At 58.0% G+C, this 15,835-nt stretch overlaps 1 protein-coding gene across 8 annotated transcripts in view; it reads right to left on the reverse strand.

Annotated features, from left to right (window-relative positions):
• Positions 1-2,127: 2,127 nt before the first annotated feature.
• Positions 2,128-15,835, reverse strand: part of SEC31B (SEC31 homolog B, COPII coat complex component) — a 39,962-nt gene continuing 26,254 nt past the window's right edge. For 7 of the 8 annotated variants that reach the window (XM_073352909.1, XM_073352907.1, XM_073352908.1 and 4 more), the window contains 9 exons: positions 14,579-14,752; positions 13,786-13,974; positions 12,581-12,779; positions 11,868-12,170; positions 6,899-6,954; positions 5,381-5,527; positions 4,890-5,006; positions 4,074-4,145; positions 2,128-3,494 (listed from right to left, as the gene is read on the reverse strand). In XM_073352909.1, coding sequence (XP_073209010.1) covers positions 3,315-3,494; positions 4,074-4,145; positions 4,890-5,006; positions 5,381-5,527; positions 6,899-6,954; positions 11,868-12,170; positions 12,581-12,779; positions 13,786-13,974; positions 14,579-14,752 — 1,437 coding nt within the window. In that variant the 3' untranslated portion in view covers positions 2,128-3,314. The remainder of the gene's footprint in view (positions 3,495-4,073; positions 4,146-4,889; positions 5,007-5,380; positions 5,528-6,898; positions 6,955-11,867; positions 12,171-12,580; positions 12,780-13,785; positions 13,975-14,578; positions 14,753-15,835) is intronic. The other variant, XR_012159925.1, reaches the window with a different exon arrangement.

Consider the following 15,835-nt stretch of genomic DNA (forward strand, 5'->3'; position numbering starts at 1 on the left):
GAGCGCTCCACCTGGAAAGAGCCAGGTATTACATTATTAGCACAAACATGGCTACCCTGACTTAGAAGGAAAGGCACTAAGTGCTGTGACCAGCCTGCAAACGCTTGGAGGGAGGGGGTAAGTTCATGGGAGATTTGGCCTTTACTCTAGGATCTATGGGAAGAAGGGAAAAATTAAGCTTAATATTGGGGGAATCCCTGACAACAAGGGGTGCTGGGCTGTGGAAGAGCTTCTCCAGGGAAGACCATCACTGAAGCCCCATTGTCAGACTGCTCAGAGAGCCTTAGGAAGGGGCCTGGAGGGAATGCCCCATGGTGGCTCCAGGGGACGGCTGGACAGGCCAGGCCATCACTTTTCACAGCTGGGCAGGTCCCAGGATCTAGTATGTGTAGTTCAGGCTTTTGTGCTCACTTTTCCACTGGCTTGTTTAATGCCTGGGGGAGCCAAGTTGGGAGCTGAATTATTATTTGCATGAAATTAGAGCTAGAAGCACCAACTGAGATATGGCCCCATCTTGTTCTGGTCTTCACACACACAATGGGAGAGGGGGCCTGCTCCAAAGAGCGTCCAGGCTCACTGGCTGAACCAGCCAAAGGCTGGGAAAAAGAAAGGCTTATTCTGGCTCTTTTAGGGACGGGGAATCAGAGACACATGGGATTAAATGACTTGCCCAGGGTCACACACAGCCTCTGTGACAGCCAGGCATGGAACCTAGCTCCCCTGGGTGCCAGTCCACTGCCTTACGGTACAGTGCTTTTCTCTGTTGTTAGGGGGATGAGAGCGTGGGTTACGTCAGCCCCCAAATAGCATTAAAAAAGCCCAGTAAAATGGAAATGCAGATTGCAAACTATTCCCGCCCTTTCTCCACCGACTGCTCCTTTCAGCTTTGGTTAGCGCCCAGCGGCACAGGAATCCACAGCCCTTGTGCCAGCCAGCCTGAGGTGCCTGAAGTGGTTCAGTGCCTTGCAATTCTGTGAAACCCACATGCAAAGTGAACGTGAAGAGCAAAAACCAGTTTTGCAGTAAGAATAGTCTCAGCCGTCCACGTGCGCACACGCACACACACACGCAAACTCTCTCAAGTAAAAGACCCAGGGCTGAGGTTGAGCACCCATGACTCTGCTGCTCAGGCTCAATATGCCGAATCTAGTTCCCAAAATAGGAGACTCAGCTAAAGTGGTCAGGGGGACAAAGATGGTTCTGCTGCCTGCAGGCCGGGCGTATGATTCTGCAGGTGGGTGGAAGTAGGAAAGCCAGCTGGCGAGTCTGACCCAGCGCATAGTATAGCCAAGCTTTGGTTCGAGGGCTTAGTAGCGCCCAGGAAGGAGAAGCCAGGTTGCTAGCATGACTCAAACTCAAAATACTGAGGGAAACTAAAGCAGGGCTGTAAGATGAGAGACTGGTGTTGGTGAGGAATCCACTGAATGGGAGGGTTATTTTGCAGCATGAAAATAAGTGCCATGAAACATCCTGCCCCAGCACCCTTCTGCCCAAGTGCCCAGTGGATAAGCCCTCCCTCGTGGGACACGGGAGCAGGGTCAAAACCTCACTCTGCCTGATTGGGAGCAGAAACTTGTGCTTGAGCCTACTGCCGTGGAGACAAGGGGCCAGATCCTCAGCTGGTGTGACCTGGTGCAGCCCCACCGACACCTGTGAAGCAATGCAGAGGATCTCATACACAAGCTCAAAGCTTGCACAGTAATATACCTGGTGGTGCTCACTAGTGCAAAACCCCAAAGATCACTCTCTGCCCCAAACCAGCCCAGGCCCCCCAGCCTGGTGAGGACAGATGGTTTAATAGTGGAGGAGAGCACTCAGGGGACATGTGTTGTCTCTGTGCTACAACTCTAAGTGGTTTGTAACCAAGGCAGCCTGGGCTCCCAGCATGCCTGAGAAAACGCTGAAGCACAAACCCACAAGGGAAGCATCCAGTTTGCAGCAGTGCCCCAAACCAATAGCCAGCTGCAGAGCCAGGCTCTGCCCTTTGCCCCTGAAGGCAGAGATGACCCTCAAGCCCTGTTGAGACTGGCAGCTTCCCCAAAGGGATCTCTCTTCATAAGCAGCTGGGGGGGAGGGGGGGAAGAGACCCAGAGCCAAGGAATGAAATGCCAATTTCACAAAAAGCAGCTTTATTGAGGCACTTTGTGCTGACACAGCGAGGGAGAGAGACCCCCCCCCCGAGGATCCCGGCAGAGCACCCCGATTCAGCAGGGGTGCTCCCGATCCAACTGGCGGGAGGGAGAGGCTGCCCCTGCACTGGATAGCAGGGGTGTCAAACAGCATGGAACGTCACAGCGCAAGGGGAGGGCTTCACCAGCAGGGGGCTGGGCAGCACGAGAGCTACATGTCCCTGAAATACCCTGTGCCCCCAAGAGCCAACCCCATGGCCCCATCACCGCTCGGGTTCACTAGAGCCAACGCCAGCTGAATGCCAAGCCAGGGCTCAGCACGGCCTCCGGCTCAGACAGCACCATTCCCTGCAGCAAGGGCCCTCCCTTTGCTGTGCCAATGGGCCTTGCAGGATGAAGGGGATGTGTCCCAGACTTGGCTGGGAGGGACCCACTGTGCCCCCAGCTTTGGGGCCCCTCCCCATCTAGGGTGAAGTGTTCAGAGCTGGCTAGGGGATTAGCACATCTCCCACGTGTCAAAATCCCCTAGCCAGCTCTGAAATCCCAGCCTAGGGGCTTTCACAAAATACTGGCTGGCAGCAGGACAGGTGCTCATGTGAGGCTGGGGGCCAGTCAGTGCAGCTTTCCGAACAAACACTGCATGCTGTGAGGGAGCCCAGAGAGTCACCCGGCGCTCCCCACGAGGAGCAGGGGAGCCAGAGAGCACCGGGGCAGGACGCGGAAGGGGTCAGGTGTGGAGAGAGGCGCTCAAAGGGCACAGTGGGGGTGGGTAAGGAAAAGGCAGCCAGGTGCAGGGTGCTGAGGAGAAGGCAGTTGAAGAGCAGAGGCCAGCACGCGCCCCTGCTGAACCATCGGCCTAGAGGGCGAGGGGGCATGGAGAGGGCCAAGGGGGCCAGCCTCAGTTTGAAAACGGCCAAGTCTCCTCTCATCTGTGTATGGGGCCGGGGGTGGAGCAGACACACAGCTGCTCTGGGCGGATCTCAGTGCAACCTGGCCGGCCATACAAACACTGACAAGCCATGGGAAGGAAAGAGTCATTCCCCCATGGGGTCTCTCCAGGGGAACGGGGCTGGCCTGGCTCCCACACGCTGCTCGGGAGCTGGAGGGAGCCTGCAGCGCAGCGCTCGGATTCGCCATCCCGCTCGGTCTCCACGGCGACGGTGCCCCCCGCCTCCGCACCAGGCACTAGACGTTCAGCTTGCTGGCGACGGTCATGAGGACTTTCAGGATGGGCATGAAGCCAGACACCTCACTGAAGCTGCTGCTGCCCACCACCTGGGTGTGGACCAGCAGGGCCTGCTGGTAGCTGCGGGCCTCCATGCAGCGAGCCATCTCGTGCAGCCCCATCAGGATGTGAGGGGAGAGCTGCGGGAAGGAGCACTGCCGCCTCAGCCTCACGCTGTACCCGTAAGCCCCCCACGCCAGCCACACACCAGATGGGCACCTATAGCTGGGGTAGGCATTGCTCAGTGACGGGGCCTGAAGGGCCATCCCCACCCCTCAGCCTCACCACGGCCCTTGGGACCCTCTCCCTGCTCCTCTCTGGTGGATCAAGCTACCCAGTCCCAGCCTTAAGCCAAGACCCTGCTGAGTCACCTGTCAGGGAGTTTGCTTCCTGCCCAAGGGGAGGAGAGAGGCCAGTGGCCTCTGACTGGTCAGTGGCTGTCTGACATACACACGAGGAGTCTCTCCTGATGCTGTAACAGCAGCACGTTGCACCCCGCCCCAGCCACACGGCTCCTGCACCCCACGCTGGCCAGAGTTGGCGCCGTTGTGGGGGCGCTGGGGAAGAAGGGGAGCTCAGCTGGTTTGAGGGATGGGGTGAAGGAGTTAAAGGTCACGGATCTCTAGGGGGCCACGCAGAGAGCACAGCTCTTTGCAAAGGGGGCCAAGGATGGGCACGCAGGAGGGCGCTGGAGCCAGCGGAGGGGTTTGCACACTTACGGCCTGCTCCCGGAGCTTCTCGTACAAGCACTCCAGCCGCTGCGCCGCATCCTCCAGTTTCCTTTTGGTTTTCTGAAGTGAAGAGAAATCCTCACCACGGGCTCTGCCAGGGGCGAACCTTCCATGCCACATCTGCTCCCATCTCCTCCCAGGCTGCTCTGCAAACAGCTGCACCCCTGGCTCAGCTTGAAACAGTCCTGGCATGGACCGTGACAAGCACCGCCAGAGCACCCCCTGGCTGTGCCCCATGGGAAACATCCCCCCACTGCACCTGCCAACAATGCTGTGCCTGCAATGCCACTGGCCCATTCCACCCTCTCCAGAGATGCAGCCCAGACGGCCGCACTGCAAGCCCTGAGCAACCACCCTGTTCCACAGCACGCAGGCCACAGCAGCTGCTCGAGAAACAGTCCGGCGGGCCTGACGGCAAGGCTGGACAGGGGCAGCCTCTGCCCGGCTGCTCCCAGCAATATCCTGCCCTGGCCTCACTTCTCCCCTGCCCATTCCCCATCCCTTCTAGAGACCCGTGGGGAGACAAACAAGCCCCTGGGAAGGGCCTGTGTGGCAGAGGCTCAGCAGGGGCGGAAGTATCCGCTCTGCAGGAAAGGAGAAGGGCATAGAAAGACAGTAGAGCATGGGGGGGTGGGGGGGAGTGAAGAGGAAGAGGAAATCCCCTGGTAAGAGAAGCAGCACCAGTGGATGGAGTGAGGCAGGGAGAGAAGTCAGCGGCTGAGCTGGGACAAGACCCCAGTCCTGGCCCTGTGCTTTAGCTATGAGATCAACCCGGGAGGAAGAGCAGCTGCAAAGGCAACTCACGGGATCGGTGGCGACGGCACTGCAGCGCTGCACCAGCCCTTCGAAGGTGGTCTTCAGCCCCTGGTGCTCCGGGGGCAGCTCCTTCCTCTCGATTCTCTCTGTGGGCAGCTGGGGAAACTGACACCAAACGAAAAGCAGCCAACGGCAGCGTGCTGAGCCCAGGGCAGGTGAACTCCACACCCCATAGCTCACTCCCCTGCCACTGTGGGGAACACATGGCTGCACTTGCAGCTTGTTCCCCTACAGCCTGCAGCCCTCTGGGGTCCTCTTGACTTGCTTACGCAGCATGGCTCACTCCCTCCTCCCCTGCCCTGCCCGAACGCAGTCATTTCCTACAAAGCTCAGGGAGCGGTCCCTGGGGTCCTGGCCATGCTACGGTGGGGAAGAGACAGATCCAAGCCCCAGTGTCACCAAACGATAAAGCTCTTACAAGCCAGCTTGCTCCTCACACCTGCGAGGAGTCTGGGGTGTGAGTGATGCCCCTGGGTTACCTGCATGCTGCCTTCTTTGGGTGCTCCCGGGGGTGCCTGGCCAGGTTCCTGGGATCTGGGAACCTGAGGCAGCAGGGCCCGTGGCTCTGTAGGGAGGCTCATTACTGGAGCTGTGATTGGAGCTGGAGGGGTGAACTTCTCTGACAACTACCAGGGAACAGAAAACAGCAAAAGAGGATTCAGTGCTGCCACTGAACGACTTCAGAGAACCGGGGGGTTGCCTGCACTTTCCCAGGCCAAATTCATCATCTTTGCTAGCTCAAGAGCCTGGGAATCTGCAGAGCAATCCCAAACGAGGAAACAATGTGCACCTCTCTCTAAACCCCGAGGGCCCTCAGAATGAGAGCGGGAGGCCCCCAATGCCCAGCCGGTGACCAGGGCTGCACGGAGAAACCCCTTGGGCTCTCTGAAATCGTTCAAACGGATGTGCCGCAGCAGGCACCGCTGCTCCCCAGAAAGCCGACTCGGCTCTGCCGCGGCACGAGTCATGAATGCTGAGATTAGCCGCACAGAGCGCCAAGCCTCAGGGAAAATCCCAGGACCTGGGGTGGTGGGGGAGCGTCTCCTGCAGACACTTCACCCCACCCCCGGAAAGCCAGGGAGTCAGGACAGATTCGCTCCAACCAGGCTAGATCAAAAGGAGATGGCTTTAACGAGAGGCTAATCCTGTTGTAGTGAGCACAGCCTGAAGCAGGTTCCCAGCCAAGCTGCCAGAAAGCCCCCGGCATCTGCTCAGCACAAAAGGGGCGGGGGGGGGGAGTGTGCCAGAGGGCTGCTTATTGCACCAGCCAGCAGGAGGCAGCGATGGAAATGGTGTAGGAGCATTTGCTGTGGGGGATCTCAGCTCACAGATCCCGCTGAAGGAGTCACTGCAAGGGCCACTTGGCTGTGGGAGAGCTCACAGCAACTCCAGCCAAAGGTCTCCCGCAGAAGGCAGTAAACCGCACTGGTGACTGGGAGCTCAAGGTTACTCCAACAGGAGGTGCTGTAGGGGTGGTGCCGGGGCACAGCCAATCACCATGTTTAAATCTGGTGGTGCTAGCAGGCTTCTAGCCTGGTTTCTCTCGTGGACGCAGAGGGAGGGGCTTTGGTCTGAAAGCTGTGTTTTAGCGACAGCGCCATTCTCAGAAGAAGATCCTGGCTCCCACCGAGGCGGGAGACCGCGCTAGCAGCCTCCACCTTTCCACCCAGGTGCTATAGCAGAGCGGCACTCACAGCAGGGAGAGGGCCAGCAGAGAGGATGGTGTTCGAGGTGCCATTGTAGGGAAATGCACACTGCAAAAACACTTGTCCTGGGAAGCCAAGCGAAGACGGCTGGCACCCTGGTAGAGGAACTATGCGGGCAGCTGGGAGACCTGGGTCATTCACTGCATGACCTCAAGCAAATCAATTATGTCTCTGCTCCCCTATTTGCCAAGTGGGGACGGTGATAGTGACACAGGGACGTGGAGAGGGGCCATTCATTCATTCTGCGGTCCCTGGAGGTACAGTGAGGCAGATGCTTTGGCCAAGGCTTACCTTTTTTTTCTGAAGGCCTCCCCTGAGAGCAGAGGGATCGTTCCAAGATTCCTGACCTGTGGGGACAAAAAGCAAGACACAGGCATGAGACTAGATGAGAACTCCAAGGTGGTGGGGTTCAATCTCTTACTGCTCTGTAAGTGGAAGGGCCTGGGCCTAGACCCACCTCCCCTTTCAACCCCCATTGTTTGGGTTGCAGAACATTTCGTGGAAAGGCTTTGTGGTCAACTTTGGGTCCACAGGCCACAGTCTGAGATCCCCTGCTCCCCCCGGAGGAGTCCCTTAATTCTGGCTTCAGGCACTGGAGCACATGTGTGGGCTGTGGATTGTTTCCATGCTATGTCTCATGCCACTGGCGCAAGAAAAGCACTTCATAGACTCTCAGGGTTGGAAGGGACCTCAAGAGGTCATCTAGTCCAACCCCCTGCTCAAAGCAGGACCAGTCCCCAATGTTTGCCCCAGATCCCTAAATGGCTCCCTCAAGGATTGAACTCACAACCCTGGGTTTAGCAGGCCAATGCTCAAACCACTGAGCTATCCCTCCCCCCACTTCAACTGTCCGCAGCTTCCAAATCTCTACCCTGGCTTCAAACTTCTACCGCCAAGACTGAACCAACATGTGTGCAGTGTTCAAGGGCTCCAAGGTCCAGAGCCAAGTTCCAGGCTTCCCACAAAACCAGAACATGGCCTGTGCAGTACCGGGGACACAGCTCCATGCTGTGGGTGACAGCGACAGCAAAAGGAACACCACACAGGGGCAGTCCGGAGCACTGGCAGAAATGCGGGCAGGTGGGGGAAGAGAGATTTTCTTTTTCCGATAGCAGGCTCGGGACCAGCCCTTGGGAAAGTTTACCCGTTCCCACCCGCAGTGTAGATTTCACCTCAGTAGTACATTCCTGGGGCAGTCTCTCTTGATTAGTGATTGTACAGTAGCTATCCGGAAGGGGGCCAGAGAATTGACTGGAGCCCTTCAACATTACAAGCCAAATAGCCCTCCTACTAAGAGAAGAGCTGGTGTGGGTACAGCCTCGTTTTAAGGCACAAAATCGAAGGAGTCAGTGGAGTTAGAAATAAACGACAGCTTAGTAAATCACCCCAATCCTTATCTGCTCACAGGAGGTGGCTTGTTAATCACTTGGGAAAGATGCAAAGGTACTTAGTGCATTGAATGATTATTAGAATACTTCTGCAGCCATTCCTCCCGGCGGGTTTCAGGGATCACTCTCGGAGGAGTTCGGCTCAGTAGCTTAATTAAGTCTGCAATTATTTCTAGCTCTGGTGATTCCTAAGAGACCGTGTCTTAAAATGCTGCCATGCCCACAAGGACACTTGAGGCTAGCACATTCTGGCACTGCTCCAGGGCTTTAGACCAACCCGATTCTCAGCCCTTGCATGAACTCTGCTTTACCCAGAAGCCTTTTACTTCACTCTGGGCAACTTACAGTCAGCATCAGGCTCTTCTGGGTGCACCCTGACCACCTTGTTTCCTGCGGTCTTGGGAAGACTAACCCTGCCCAGGACGGGTCCAGGGATTCTCCTTTGCCATGAGCAGGCCCCCTCCAACAGGCTTGCAGCCCTCCCCCTGTTGCTGAGGAGCTCTGAGAGCAATGGAGATTTCTCCAAACGACAGTCTGGCGCTCTCTAAATCTAGTTCGGCCACCCTTCACTAGCCTAGGAATCGCTGGGTGAAACACTACCGCCAGTGTGACGCAGTAGCTCAGGCAGGATGATCCGACTGGGGTCTTTGGGCCCTAAAATGGGAGGGGGAAGCCATGGGGCACCGACTCCAGAAATCAGGAACACACTCTCCGGAAAGCGTATTTGTATGCTATCTGTGTACACCCCAGCCCCATTAGCACTAACCATCTGTGCCCTGAGATACGAGACCTCGCACACTTCATCCTCAGCCCAAATCCTGGGGCTTTCAGCCTGCGGATCTCAAATGGCCCAATGCCAAGCTTGGTGTTCCTATTTGTGCGAAGCCCCAGGGCTGTTTGTGCCTCTGTCGCAGGGACAGTAGTGGGGACCCTTTGTTCCTGCAGTTCTGCCCTACATACTGTACTGGCCATTGCACAAGAGCCCAATGCCCAGGCAGGCAAAGCCTCCCACTGCTAAGCTCCAGAGACTGGCCCAAGGGATTCTGGGCCCGCAGGCCCCTCTGTGCAGATGGCTCCTGCGGTCACCTAGCATTACACTCACTAGGGATGACTGGACAAGACCCCCTCCCCACAGCAAGAGCCGCAAAACAATGCCCAGGAATGCAGCAGGGGCTGACGCTTCACAGCAGATTGTACCCAGGAACAGCGACAGACATGGGACTGGGACTTAGACCTGCCATCACCCCCCGGCCATAGGCACCGACTCCGGGGTGCTCCAGGGCTGGAGCACCCACAGGGAAAGATTAGTGGGTGCTCTGCACTCACTGGCAGGCAAGCTCACCGGCAGGCAAGCTCCCCGCCCCGCCTCACCTTCTCCCCTGAGCGCACCGTGTCCCCACTCCTCAGCCTACCTCCCAGCACTTGCCGCCGCCAAACAGCTGTAGCAAGCTCCGGGAGGGATGGAGGAGGAGCGGGAACATGGCGCATCTGGGGGAAGAGGCGGGGCTGGGGGGCAGGGGATATGGGAAAGGAGTCAGAATAGGGGCAGGGAGGGGGCAGAGATTTTGGGGAAGGGGTTGGAGTGGGGGCAGGAAGGGGGTGGAGTCAGGGCAGGGTTGGAGTCAGGGCGGGGCCAGGGGCAAAGGGAGGTCGAGCACCCAGTGGTGCCAGTAGAAGTTGGCGCCTATGCCCACAGCCCAGTTCTCACTCCTGTCTGCTGATGGAGGGTGGGGAGCTGGCAAGCAGCTTTAAACTGGCTTTCAAATTCCCCTGGGAAACCAGCCCATCCATGCCTCCCTGACAGCCCTACCCACAGCAGAGACCTGCCTCCCCAGCACACCTGGGAAGAGCCTCGGGGAGCCTGAGATGCATAGTGCTGGGCTGGAAGGAAGATGAGGTGTGGTATCTGCTGTCAGCTGTGCAGGAGGACGAGGAGCTGCTCCCCAGCCCAGCTGACACCAGGGTGGGGAGAGGAGAGAGACAGAGGGGTCATGCTCCAATCCCTCCAGGGCTGGGTGGGAAGCCGTAGAGGGGCTGGAGGCCAAGAGCCCCTCTTTACATTCCTGGGCTCCAATTGCATTAGGTCTGCAGCATCTTAATTACATCTGCACCTCCCACAAACGCATGCCGGGCACTCCCAGCCGGCCCCTCGGTGCGGCTTTCCAGTGCCAAGCCGCAATGCTGACACCTAGGTTCCTGCACAGCCACTGGTACAACTGCCCAGGCGTGCGAGGCAGACACCGCACTGCGAGGGAGCACGCGCGCGTGCAATCTCATCATCTCACTGGAAGCAGCGGGACCACCTCCCCCCACGCAGAGGTAGGGGGCTGCTCTTCGTACTGCCTGCAGGATCTGGGTGGGGATCTAGCCAGGGGAAGACACCTGAAAATCAAGGCAGGTTTTGGAGTCAGAGTCACCATCAAGCTTCTAGTTCATCAGTAACATCCCAACAGCACCCAGTGACCATTTCAGAAGGTTTGGTCCATCCTGAGCTAAGGGGGCAAGAATCTAGCCGCTTACCCTAGAACTTTTCCCTTTCAGCTGAGGCTGGATGCCAGGTTAGGGGATCCAAGGAACCCCTCCTTCAGCACCCCAGGGTGAATTTGGTTCCGAGGAGCAGTGCTGGATTGACAGCTCTTGGAGGCCACGCTCCTGGCTCTAGCTCAACACAAGATACAGCTCAGGCACAAACACTGCAGCCTTCCCCTGGGCTCCAACAATGTGTTGCAGTCATGTCCTGCAGGGACTACCCCTAGGATGGTCTCCATGACCTTCATTCATCAGCCTCTCCTCTGAGGCTGCAACCCAGTGTGATGGTGTCACAGGCAATGCAAACATCTGTCCACCAGGGACCAGTCAAAGACCACCAGCTCGTTTCTCCTGGGCCAGCAGGTGGCAATGACTTCACATCACTCTCCAGCTGGGCTGGATTCAAACCAGCCACCTGGTGGGAAACAGCTCCATCCATAGGTGCTGGAGCACTCACGGGGAAAAATTGGTGGGTGCTCTGCACCCACTGGCAGCTTCCCGCCCTGCCCTGCCCCTGCTCACCTCCGCCTCCTCCCCTGAGCGCACCGCTGGGTCCTGCTTCTCCCCCCTCCCTCCCAGTGCTTGCGCCGCAAAACACCTGTTATGCACGGCAAGCCTGGGAGGGAGGGGGGAGGAGGGGGAACGTGGCACACTTGGGGGAGGAGGCAGAGCCGGGGTGGGGATTTGGAGAGGGATCCAATGGGGCAGGGAGGGGCGGAGTTGGGGTGAGAGCACCCACCAGCACCGACAAAAGTTGGTGCCTGTGGTTCCAGCACCAGAACCCACGAACAACCCTCAAGGCCCAGGATAGTCTGAAACAAGTGGAGAGCCCCTTGGAAATGGGGAGCGAGGGGAAGCTGGAGTGCCGCAGAAGGAAGCATTTTATCCCACAGCCAGGTGAGCGAAGATCTCTTCCTTGGAGAGAGAACCCACCACTCCCAGCACTTCTAAGGCACCCATCATCCTGATTAGCTAAGCAGGGATGCCAGTGGAGAGATGACCCCTCACCAGGGTCGGAGCATGAGTGTGGAGTGTCCCCATGGAAATGCAGCTGCCACCGAAGCAGTGGTTTCCCCAGCGCACACTGGGACCGTGCCGGGCCAGCTCCTCCCAAGGTTGTCGGGAGCAGGATGGAAACGCGGAGGAGCCTGAGTGAGTCAGTCTTCTTAACAGTGTTTCACCAGAACTGGGGGTCTCAGCACTTCAGCGACCCCAGCCCTAATGCCACGAGTTCTCTTAGCCCATTCAGGGAGCTCCAGCTGCCAACTTCCTGGTACAACAGACCCTCGTTACCAGATCCCATGTGGGATGGGCATGGACGAAGACACACAAACTATACTCACCGGTGGGAGGGGGAGGGATGCTAGGAGCTCCAGGGCCCCCCTGAGGGTAGCCCACACCCGGGGGGCAGCTGAAAGGAGCTGAAGGGAAAAGCATAGGGGACTGCCCCGCCATGGGGAGAGGACAGGCTGCAGCAGGATGCTGTGCAGGGACCGAGGCTGGAGGGAAGGAGGTTGATCCTGGTGGTGGAATGCCAGGGCGTGCAACAGGCCCAGGCTGTCCTGAAATAGGAGGCTGATTGGGAAAGGCAGCTGGTCCAGTGAATCTGGCTCCTGGCAGGCTCAATGGTGGAGGCTGGGACAATGCTGAAACCAAGGAGAACAGCATCAGCTGGCGGCCCCTCTCCTACCAGGAGGAGGGTGTTTCCCATGCCCTCCCTCCCGCTTTGGCAAGCGCCCTCCTCTCCCAAGCTATGCCCTCAGAAACATGCCCGGCCTTCTCCCACATGCCCATCCTCAAGCCTCATCCCACCCCGCAGCTTACCGGAGGCCTCTCCCTGGGCTCCTGACCGAGCCAGGAGCACATGGCCAAGCTGCAGCGAGGTCTGTGGGATTGGCAGTGCACGGGAACTCGGAGCAGCCTGCTCCCCAGCCAAGCTGCAAGCACTATGGCATGTACAGAACAGAGTCTGACATGGGCCCAAAGTGCACACCTGCCGCTCCCTGCCCTAATGGACACAATGGCTTTATAGGCTGTGCCTCTGGCGCATTCTCACCTGGCCCTGGAACCGTAGCTGGTGCTAAGCCAGAGGTGTACTGGCTGTAAGGGGGCTGGCCTCCTGCTCTGGAGTATATACTGGTAGGGGGGGCAGTGCTGGCCTGAGGAGGAGCCATGGGCACTGGCTGAGGCGTGAAGAGTGAAGGCACTGAAGACTGAACTGACCCTGGAAGGGTGAAGGATGGCTGGTACATGGGCTGTAATGGAAACAGAGACACTGCGGTGAGCCCCACCTGGCAGTCCCGCTTGAACAAGAGCTGTGGCCACTCCGGGCGCTGCCCCAGCTCTCTTGTGACTAGTGGCTAGTCACTAGCCTCTCCTGCCCAAAAAGGGCACACTGGAGACTCCAACAACGGCTGCCCTGCTCAGCCTGGTCGGGCAGCAGGCACTTGGCTTGGCTCCACTTTGCCAGCGCCGCGGCTGCTGGCCGTACCAGTGCAGGGCTTGGCTGCTTTCTTTCCCCATCAGAAGGCCCAGCTCTGCAATGGCACCACGCACTCATCCTTTGCCCTCTCTTAGATCCCCTTCCTTCAGGCTACGCTCCCCTGGGAGAGGGACCAGAGCAACCCCCTTAGCTACGGGCAGGGCCCTACGATCCCCCGGGAAAGGGACCAGAGTAACCCCCTTAGCCAGGGACGGGGACGCTGATTCCCTTCCGGCTGGGTTCCTGCTTTGACCTGGCTCTGGAGGACCTGGCTGCTGTGGAAGGCAGTATTTTCAGCCCGTGACAGGTGCACCCATCCTACTGAAAGCACAAAGGAGCCAGCTGCAGCCCCCCACATCTTCAACACAGAGGTGCAGCCTGCAGGACCCCAGGGCACTGCAGAAAACATGCTGTCTCAGGTCAGGAGGTCTGGACTAATGGGATCCAGATGGACCATTGCATGCTGGGTATGTCCTCTGTGCAGGCCACACTCCACGAGGAAGAGGACGCTGGGTGCGCGGGAGAGACCAGTGCCTTGTTCTTTGGTCACCCGTGTGCCCCAGAACTGTCGAGTCTTTCCCCAAACTCTCTTCAGCCCATCAGCACTAGGAAGAGCCCTCAGCTAACGCGGTTCGTACCATGGAGCTGGGGGTGCCCTATAGTCAGCTGCGCCAAGCTGCCCGAGGGCAGATGCCATCCCATCAGCCTCCTTTAGCCGTCTTCTTCCCTCTCCCCAGTGCTTCTCTGCCCTGGGCATGGCACTAGGCTTTGAGACTTACCTTCTCTGGATGCCTGGGACTTGGTCTTTGGGCCGACGCTTCCGGAGCTGAGCTGCTCTTGGCTGCTGGCAATGGGTGGCTAACTGGTCCGACGTGCACAGGAGCATAGGGGAAAGGAGGAGGCTGCTGAACGCCCATGCTCTCCCCTTGAGCATGGAAGAGACGGTCTCGGAGCTGCTGGATCAGAAACTGAAAAAATGAGACTTAATGAAGTGCCTCGGGAGCCACAGGTGGAAGGCTCCCTAGGGTTATGAATAACTCCTTAGGCCACTAGGTGCAATACACTGGCGGCGGCATGAAGCCTTCATCAATACACAGCAGCTGATAACCAATCCTGGGGGCCTAAAGAGAAGCTGCAAGCTTCAGGATCCAAGACACCACCCTGATCTCCGTTCGGAGAGCTCTCTGAAGCCGTGCCAAGGCTCCCCAACCTCCAGGGCTTTCTCCCTCTTGGGGGCCCACCAATTTTTTCCCTTCCTCCAAAGTGGATCACCAAACCCTGTGAAGCACCCTCCCACCCATGCCTGCCCCACCAGAGTGACAGCCTTTTGGTTATTAGCTGCCAAGAACTGCAAAGAGCAGCACGGAGATCCCCTCACCTGCCCTGGCCTCTAGGGCGCCAGAGGAGACTCTTTGAGGCAGATGATGCTCCCAAGGAAAACGGAGAGCACCACCCCCAAGGGAAAGATTCCACCTTACTCAGAATCGACAGCTTCCTGTTGGAAGTTGCGGTGTAGAGAGCCAGCATACAACACTCTCCAGCACCTTCTCCGCCTATCCATTTTTCACCTACCTCATCAGAGCTGCGGGGTAGATAGCTCATTGCTGCCGCCAAACACCCCTGTGATGCCAAGAGGCTGGCATATTGGGTGACCCGCTCTGCCAAGACAGGGCCCAGGGTTGGCCCCGCAGAGCCTCGGAGCATCTCAATGGACCTGCTCAGCACCATCACTTTCTCCACCAGGTCCTGACAGGGCGGGATGAAGACAACATATGCCATAAGCACTCCACTGAGCGTGAGCCTTGCTTTACTATCCATCTCGTTCGGACACACACCCCGAGGTGGCATAGGGCCAGAAGTCAGCCCAAGGGAGAGAAGGAAGGTCTCCTTGAACACGCTCGGGACAAGAATGAATTTCATTCAGCACCACCTATTTCAGAGCCAGGAACACAAGAGCAGCAGCACTGCTCGGGTGTGAGATCTGGGATGGGAAACTGACTGGGCTAGTTTCCTGGTAAGGAACCAAACCGCACCTGCCAGCATCTCTTTAATGGGCTTTCCTCAGGGCATCTCCATGAGACAGAAAATCCCACCTTGGGCATGAAAGCGTTAAACATTGTCCTGAGAAGGGCTCTCCAGGGCTACAGGACCCAGCAGCAGAGCCAGCTGCGGTGATCATCAGCTGGCCCTTCCTGGGACGTGAAGGGGTGTCCTGACTCCCAGTTCAGGAGGGGAAAGGCCAGCTCTGAACAGAACCAGATGAGGCACTGAAGACACACACACCACTATCCTATTTGTCGGGCACAGAGCAACAGGGCTGAGGGCCATTTTGGCAGAGGGGTGTCCGTGGGCGACTCACTGGATGACACCAAAGACACCGAGGGTTGCCCAGGTAGGAACGATGGTCTAGTGGACAGAGGTGCTGGGCTGGGACTTGGGAGACTGGTTTCCATTTCCAGCTCAGTCACAGACTTCCAGGGCTTCAGTTCCCCCCACACCAGGGAAAGCACGGCCCTGCCTCTCAGGGGGGAGAGGATGATGCGCAGAGGTGCTCAGAAACCATGCTGGTAAGTGACATCTAAGTTCCTAGACAGACAGATCACCACCACGCCCTGTCCATCGCACAGCAGCCCATCCTGCCACTGAGCACATGCTGATCCAGGCCCTCTCGTGCCAACAGACAACTCCTTGCAACTTAACACAAAGCTCCTTTAGCCAGAACCTAGGCTAGGAGGAGACAGCTGGAAGTTGCAGGACTGGAGAAGCTGGAGCTCAGGCTCCAATCTGTTTGGGAGCCTGCAGACAGATCCTAGCCTATAGAGGTTTCAT

The sequence above is a fragment of the Lepidochelys kempii genome, chromosome 7 (assembly GCF_965140265.1).
Source record: "Lepidochelys kempii isolate rLepKem1 chromosome 7, rLepKem1.hap2, whole genome shotgun sequence".
NCBI lineage: Eukaryota > Metazoa > Chordata > Testudines > Cheloniidae > Lepidochelys > Lepidochelys kempii.